The 8,982-nt window shown below is 45.1% G+C and overlaps 1 protein-coding gene across 1 annotated transcript in view; it reads left to right on the plus strand.

Annotated features, from left to right (window-relative positions):
• The window catches only part of bcl11ba (BCL11 transcription factor B a), a 43,323-nt gene extending 35,160 nt beyond the window's left edge, over positions 1 to 8,163 (plus strand). Inside the window, exon 3 of the mRNA XM_080479640.1 lies at positions 4,573 to 8,163. Coding sequence (XP_080335766.1) covers positions 4,573 to 6,569 — 1,997 coding nt within the window. The 3' untranslated portion in view covers positions 6,570 to 8,163. The remainder of the gene's footprint in view (positions 1 to 4,572) is intronic.
• The last annotated feature ends 819 nt before the right edge of the window (positions 8,164 to 8,982 follow it).

Here is an 8,982-nt window from a genome sequence, read left to right on the forward strand (position 1 = left end):
CTATTTAACCTGTAATTCCAGCAATATTTATTGAGGACCGAGGGGGAGAAAATTGGGCCATTAGCCGCCCCAGATGAATACACCGAGATGAAAATGAACGCCGCTAACTGCCAGTTGACCTTTGCACCTTTGCTTTTCTAGCCATTCCCTCTCTTCCCCTTTTTTTTTTTTTCTTCTTTTTTTTATTAGCGGCGGCGGCAGTAATTATGGCAAATTGAATCATAGCGAAAACTGGAATCAGTGGATAATGAGAGTTTTATACTGCGTGAAACCGAACCAGGAAAGGGAAGCACGGAGGAGAGATTACCTAACACCAGAGGCTGGTGGAGGCTGGTGGAGGGATGATGGAGGAATGATGGAGGAATGATGGAGGAATGATGGAGGAATGATGGAGGGATGGACGCCAGCGTGCGTGAAGGACACGTGGGCCGACCTGAGCCCAACTTGTTTGCGCACGTCTGTGAGAAAAAGGCGAATGTGTGCTCAAGGATGACGACAGTTGTCGTTTTTTTTTTTTTTTAAACTCCGTATCTTTAAATAGGTTGATTTAAAGATACGAGCGTGAGCTGTTGTATATTTTGACAACTGAACTCGTGTCGTGTGTGTGTGTGTGTGTGTGTGTGTGTGTGTGTGTGTGTGTGTGTGTGTGTGTGTGTGTGTGTGTGTGTGTGTGTGTGTGTGTGTGTGTGTGTGTGTGTGTGTGTGTGTGTGTGTGTGTGTGCGCGCACCATCCTGAGCCAAACCAAACACAGGCAAAGAGCCAGACAGCTTCCACTGGCGGAAAGAGAGAGGCTCCGAGCAGCACACACACACACACACACACACACACACACACACACACACAGTCTGATGTGCTTCATGCAGAATAATGCTTTTTGAATCTATTTATTTTAAGATGGTATGAAAACCTTAATGCCGTCTGCAGTTCTATCGGACTGTTTCTTGTGCATGTTTGCTATTGTTTGCTCTGCAGTCATACCTCTACATTTGTTCAGCGTGTTTCAAAAGAGAATTCAATAGAAAATTCAATGAAAAGTTAACATCAGCATGTGGTTTAACTGTTTATTAACCTTTAGCAGCAGTTTATCACTGCTCTGTTATGACCGACACAAGCTTTGCGCAAAAAACGGTGGCTAACACAGAATTGCATGATTTATGTACAAATTTCACTCAATCAGCTCAGAATTCTGTTTTCTTTTCCCACATTCCATTGAATTCTCAGGAGCTTGTTAGAAGGCTTTAATGTACTTAAATCATACATGACAGTGTTTTGTTATTGTTGAGTAATTGTGTACATTGTGCCACTGATGGGGCAGAGATTTGGTGTAACATAGTGTTAAAGAGGAGGATTAGGTCTCTGGTTTATAGATTAAGGTTAAAAAAAGAAAATCACTGCAGATGCTGGTGGAGGAATAAACGTAAGTCAGGGTGTCAAACATTGACGACAGGAGAAGTTTTTGGGGCATTTCACTGTATTTTGCACCACAAAGTATAATTCAAATATATTGAGATTGTAGTAATTGTTTGGTTTTGTCAAAACATAGATATTTTCACCGTGTATATTCTGGCTATTTTACCATTTCGACCCACTCCAGGTGAAATGAGGCTGTATGTCGCCCCCCTGACACCGCTGATGTAAGTCTTCATAGAGTAAATGACGACATTACAAAATTTGATGGCGTGCAAGTGCAAGTACTCGCTTTCATACCAGGCGGCTTTGACATCCGCCAAGAAAACTGGTTCAACTTAATTACTATCTAACACTTGTAATATATAAATACTCATATAAAACCAAAAGCTTGCTGGACACAGAAGAAGAGCTTCAGCGAGGCGATCCTCGCTGGTGAGATGATAAATAAAAGGCTCGCCGCAGTAAACCAGCCACACGTTTTCACATGGTTAAATTCTGTTCTGTAATTTGTTTCCTTACAATACAGTTTATCCACAGAGGAAAACAGTCAGCCTTAGGTTTTAAAGAAGTGAGAAAATAAAAGAGAGAGAGAGAGAGAGAGAGGGAGGAGCTGAATGTCAGCAGCACAAAGTGAACCGATGTAACCTTTCACAGCCCACACTTACTGTAAATACACATACTGTCGGTCATAACTCAAACATGTAAGACGCAGGAGAGGCGAGAGAAAGTCTCTGCGCAGATGCTTGAAGAGGGAGTGTGTTTTCTCATTCAAGTCCATAAAGCACGGCTCTCCGCATTCTACCAAATAAAGTGATGAGCGGCTCCCCGGCTCTGCCTCGCTCCCTCTGTTTTTTCATATGGAAATAGGAAATAATGGGGTGATTAAATAGAGTCGTATATTAAAGTACAGCTGACATTAGAATTAGCATAATGTGCTCTCGCCTCAGGCTGCATACTTTATTTGCCATCTGCGTTAGACTCCCTTCCCCCGGGAGGGCGCACACGCGCACACGCACACACACACACACACACACGCACACACACACACACACACACACACACACACACACACACACGCGCACACACTCACATTCCCCAAACAAAAACCATGACCCGCTCCTTCCACCGCGGCCAGAGACAAATCTTTTTTTTTTGTTTGTTTTTTTTGTCAAACACACTTTTGTGGTTAATTGTTGAGCAGAAATGAACATCAGCTGAAGATGGGAGAAAGATGGAGGATGTAGGGAGGGAAGGAGGGGTCAGATCAAGGGGTCAGGCGAATAGAGAGAGAGAGAGAGAGAAGAGAGAGAAAGATGCGGTGGTGGTAGTGGTGGTGAATGTTTCTTTATTGGAGTGTTAAGGGTCTTAAGATTCAGCAGTAAAACAGCTTGTGTGTGTCTGTGTGTGTGTGAGAAAAAACATGCAGACAAAAGCTGAGACATGGGGAGCTGTTATCTTCATTGTGCGCACGCTCGTCTGTGTGAACGTGCGAACTCGTGTGTGTGTGTATGTGTGTCTCTACGCTCTCTGTCCGCTATAATTAAGTCAAAAGGCTTTACAGGACTGTGGAGGTGAACAGCTGTTCCACCTCTCGCTGCTCCTCCTTTATGGACACACACACACACACACACACACACACACACACACACACACACACACACACACACACACACACACACACACACACACACACACTGAGCAAACGAGAGGCAGCGTTATTTATTAAATAATGAATAATTTGCAATTGATTATTAAACTGTTGATTTTGTTTTGTATTTTCCGAAGATGAAATATTCTTTCTACAAAAAAAAAAAAAAACACACACACGTTTACATCCCTTCACTTAGAATTAATTATCTCTTGTCGTCATTTATTCTTTTTTTTTTTTTTTTCTTCCCGTTGATTTGCATGCGTATTCAGTATTCAAAAGAAATGCATTCAGACCGGAGCGGGAAACGAAGCCATTCTTTTTGATTCTCCATGAAAATGCTAAACTTCTCAGAAACATCCATCCTGCAGTCGACACTCACACCAATATGCATATGCATGTGTGGTTGTGTTTATCTGCGAGCGCCTTGCGCACCAATAAGGGAAACAATTAGAGCAGCATATGTTTCCTCCAGTATCTGAAATGAGTGTACGAGGTCAAAGACTACGAGCTCCCATTGAATAAACAGGGTGAACAAGAGTACAATTCTCATTATCTGTGTGTGTGTGTGTGTGTGTGTGTGTGTGTGTGTGCGGGCTTGTGTGTTCGGTGTCCTTTAGTCGTTCAGCAGCGTGGCCATTATTTATTACTGTAAGGCAACTGCATTAACAAGCCATTAAACAGCGAGAGTTGCTTCATTCTTTCTTTTTTTTCCACGCTTTGATTTTTAGTTCATTTCAAAAGCTAGATTTAAAGATTTTCCATCCTTAAAAGAAGAAAATAAAGAAGCTGCTGTTGCTCAGCCTGTGGCTGCAAACTCGACGTGTATGATCCGCTAAATAGGGTCGAACAGCTCTAAAATACTGGGAAGGATCGGAGATCAGTAAACACTGTGGGATGGCGTTTTTTTTTTTTTTCCCATGTACATTGGCTCACAGCACTTCTTCCACTTTGTGATACAATCACTTGATTTCTGTGGACTCGACCTGAACCTGATCGTCAAATTATCCACACCTTCATCTGTCCTCACAAACACACCAAACCTCCTCAGTATGAGCAGTTTTCGGTCCCCACAACAGTAACAGATAGACGTACGCGCACACACAGAAATTATTCAGCTGTTTTTGGAGAGGTTCACTAAGTGAGAGATTAAGCACCTCTTAAAAACACGGATCGGTGTGGGCCAATCCGGTGTGACTGTGAAAATGCACTTGTCAAAGGCGTGATAAGTATATAGCATTTATGTGACAACGTGATGAGCCAAGGTCTTTCCAGCGACGGGGTGCATGAGGCAGAATATAAAACACATTTATCGCATCCCGGCCGCCTTTCAGCCGGGGGAGGAGGGAAAAAAAAAGTTGACTCACTACAAGTGAGCTGTTCGTAAAAACACTATTGTTAATGGCAATGAATGAACTCACATTAACTCAGCTTATTTAATAAGGTCTTTCAAAAGAACTCTGCTGAAGTGTTTCATCTCTCTTCTCTCTCTCTCTCTCTCTCTGTGTTGCAGGTGGCAGGGACGAGCCCTCCAGCTACATATGTACTAGCTGTAAGCAGCCCTTCCCCAGTGCCTGGTTCCTGCTGCAGCATGCCCAGAACACCCATGGCATCCGCATTTACCTGGAGTCCAACCCCTCCAGCACAGCCCTCACTCCACGCCTCACCATGCCTCCACCCCTGGGCAACGACACCATCCCGCAGTCCCCCCTCACCAACTTTCTCGGGGAGAACAACCCCTTCCACCTCCTGAGGATGACGGGGCCCCTGCTGCGGGAACCGCCGCCGGGCTTCGTGGAGAACCGTCTCCCCAACACGCCTCCGTTTGTCAGTCCGCCTCCCCGCCATCACCTGGACCCCCATCGGCTGGAACGCCTTAGCGCCGAGGAAATGGGCCTCATCTCCCAGCACCCCAGTGCCTTCGAAAGGGTGATGCGGCTAACGCCGATGGGCATGGAGTCCCAGTCCATGGACTTCTCCAGGCGGCTACGCGAGTTGGCAGGGAACAATAACAGCACCACGCCACCGTTGTCGCCCGGCAGGCCCAACCCTATGCACCGACTACTAAACCCCAACCCCTTCCAAACCGGGCCGAAATCGCCCTTTCTTAGCACCCCACCTTTACCACCGATGCCCCCAAATAGCACCACCCCTCCTCAGACACAGAACAAGGTCAAGTCCTGTGAGTTTTGCGGAAAGACTTTCAAGTTCCAGAGCAACTTGGTGGTGCACCGGCGCAGCCATACTGGAGAAAAACCATACAAGTGCCAGCTGTGTGACCACGCCTGCTCTCAGGCAAGCAAGCTCAAGCGCCACATGAAGACCCACATGCACAAAGCTGGATCCCTGACGGGGCGCTCGGATGACGGTCTGTCCACCACAAGTTCCCCGGAGCCAGGCACCAGCGATGTCACGGGTGAGGGCATGAAAAACCGGGACGGGGACTTCCAGGGGGAGGGCAATGAGGAGGAGGAGGAGGAGGAAGAAGAGGAGGAACTTGAGAACGAGAGTCGGCCAGAATCGAACTTCAGCATGGAGTCTGAATTCTACCGCAACAGGGAGAATGGTTCCAAGCCTCCTTTAGAAGAGAAGTCCTCCTTAGCCCTGGAGAAAATGGTTGAAGGTGGGGGAATCAATTCAATACAGCAGTACAATAATTTGATAGTTGACAATCGTAAACGGTTGCCCTTCTCCAAGAGGGGCTCCGACGGCCAGCGGGACACTGGAGACGAGGATTCAGTGGTTGGGGAGATGAACCACCACCAGCAGGAAGAGAGGACAACCATTAACGGCCGGAACTGTGGCTCCGGCGACTCTTTCTCAGGCCTGTTTCCCCGCAAACCCACCCCCATCACCAGCCCCGCCCTGTCCAACTCCTCTAACAAGAGGATCAAGATCGAGAAGGACTTGGACATCCCCCCAGCTCCCCACATCCCCTCGGAGAACGTGTACTCCCAGTGGTTGGTGGGCTACGCCGCCTCGCGCCACTTCATCAAAGACCCTTTCTTAGGCTTCACTGACTCCAGACAATCGCCCTTCGCCACCTCCTCCGAGCACTCGTCGGAGAACGGCAGCCTGCGGTTCTCGACGCCGCCCGGCGACCTGCTGGACGGCGGCCTGTCGGGCCGCAGCGGCACCGCCAGCGGGGGCAGCACACCCCATCTAGGCGGGGGTCCCGGCCGGCCCACCTCCAAGGACAGCAGGAGGTGCGACACCTGCGAGTACTGCGGCAAGGTGTTCAAGAACTGTAGCAACCTGACGGTGCACCGGCGCAGCCACACCGGGGAGCGGCCCTACAAGTGTGAGCTGTGCAACTATGCCTGCGCTCAGAGCTCCAAGCTCACGCGCCACATGAAGACGCACGGCCAGATGGGTAAGGACGTCTACCGCTGTGACATTTGCCAAATGCCCTTCAGTGTGTACAGCACTCTGGAGAAACATATGAAAAAGTGGCATGGAGAACACTTGATGACCAGTGAGGTCAAAATTGAACAAGCAGAGAGAGCCTGAAGAAAGTTCACTATTTCCATACTCTGCAACACACTTTGACTGAAATTTAAAAAAAAAAGACAAAAAAAAAGACAAAAAAAAGACAAAAAAAAGGGGGTAGCTGGATTTGTTTTTTATAAAATGTTAATTTTGGGTTTATTTTGTGTTTTTGATTAAAAAAAAAACAAACTGCCAACTGAGAAAAAAAAAATGAACACAGAGATCTTACACCAACTGAAGCTGTCTAAACTGCCTCATTGGGCAATTCATTTTTAAACAATCAGTCAGTTCAGTTATGAAAATGTGGAGCCTTTAACTGTGCAATAATTTCTGTATTTATTGGATTTTGTATTTTTGGCATGTGCAGGTACATTTTTATTAGGCATTTTTGAGGGGGGAAAAGTTTATTTTGCGTTTTTGTTGTTTTCTTTTTGAAACCCACTTGATATCCTGAGAGTTCTTTAGAGGAAACGATATCCATTTTGAGTCTTTTTTTTTTTGTTTGTTGTTGTTTTTGTTTTATTTTTATGGCCACTGCTTGTAGGAAATTGTATATTAAGCTAACTGTGTAATTTCTTGAAAAAGATGCTGAATTCAATCTCCAATTTGAAAGTGGCGTGAACTGAGAATGCTAGAATTAGTCTATTTTGTGTGACGATACGCGGACAACAATCCTTTGGCATTGTAGCATGAAACGACTCTAAAACATGTCAATATAATTGGATATGTAGCACTGAGTGTCATATTTGACGGTAAATGTAAGAGAGAATAAAAAAAAAATTTAATAAATAAAGAGAGGATCCCAAGGTTCATAAACCCCGCCTCCTCACGAGAAACACCCAAACCAGCCAGGAGGTTCTCGATTAAGGCAGCTGCTGACCGGCACGTAGTGCCAAGCTCCGACCAGCGCTACGACAGCCGTCCCTCCACACACCTTCAGCCATTCCACCTACATCCTTGTCTTATATTTTGCAGGAAGCCATATGATCCAGGCTGTGTTATTTATTTAAGGTGGGCGTGAAGCCGTGACGAGTATGCAGAAGGAAGAGCTGGAAGAAGAGAGCGAGAGAGAGAGAGAGAGAGGGAAAGACAGAGAGAGCACAGGGTACATCTCAGGGTAAACTTTACTACTTTCCTTTTCCAATTCATTCCGACGTCACAAAACCAACTTTCATGTCGTCTTCAGACCTCACGAGCAGACAAACTGGGCAAAATCCCCAAGCTTCACACTCGAAATCCACATATTTGCAACCGCTGTTTCTAATTAGAGCGTCAATCTGTTCAGAAAGGGTTAAATGTTTATGTATACATGGCAGGCGCAGCCACTTTAATTAGATTGGTTAAATAAATAGTGTCACACACACACACACACACACAGAAAAAAAAAATCTACATCCTATGCATTTGTTTGAGCTCAAATATATTTGTTGAAATGACATTAGTGGTAAACTTTGACTTGTTATTGTTCTCGTGGTGCTTCTAATTGTACAGTCTGAATAATGACGAGGTCGCGCTCCGTCAGGAATTTGGGAATTCCTCAAAGTGTCATTATGTCATACACGTTTGTGTAGAAGAGGACAATGTATTAGTGTGTGCTGGAATAATAAATTTTTATGAAGACAAGCGGCATCAGTTTGCTCCATTTAAAAAAAATCATTGCTTTTTTATTTTTTATTTTTTTCCCTCTCTCATGTCCCATTCACTTTCATGACAGCACTTTAAAAAAACAAAAAACAAATTCATAGCAAAAGATCTGATTTCAATGTACAAATCTCATGACAGACCCGCACTTTATGATTTATTTTTCCCACCCCACACCCACACCCACACACACACACACACACACCCACACACACACACACACACACACACACACACACACACACACACACACACACACACACACACACACACACACACACACACACACACACACACACACACACACACACACACACACCTGGACAGAAAAAGGTACGTAAAGGGTCTGGAGCTTTGGGATCTCCTAATGCTGAAGTGCCCAGGGTTGTAAGGCTTGGCTCTCCCAATGCTGGCACTATAAAAAAAAAAATCCAATTAAATAATGAAACTTAATTTATTCGGACAGTTTTTGTACTGCCATTCGATTTGACATAAGTGTGCCTTGAATCCTTGGAATATTGATCTTCCTATTTACTGTCTAAGACAAAATGCAAACCACTTTTTAAGGAGTATCAAATTCACTGAAAAAGTGTAATAATTCTGTCAAATTATTTGAATTCATACAAACAATGCTGAGTTTAGGTTTCTTTGGGGGAGTAGTACCCAGCACAATATTAACGTGTCTGTGTGTGTATATATGTATACATATGTACATATAAAAGGCACAAAACCGTATTTATAGAACTATATCGAAATTCCTTCACTCAACTTGGACAAAGCGTCCGTCGCTCAG

Source organism: Lipophrys pholis (assembly GCF_963383615.2).
Source record: "Lipophrys pholis genome assembly, chromosome: 14".
In the NCBI taxonomy this organism is placed as follows: domain Eukaryota; kingdom Metazoa; phylum Chordata; class Actinopteri; order Blenniiformes; family Blenniidae; genus Lipophrys; species Lipophrys pholis.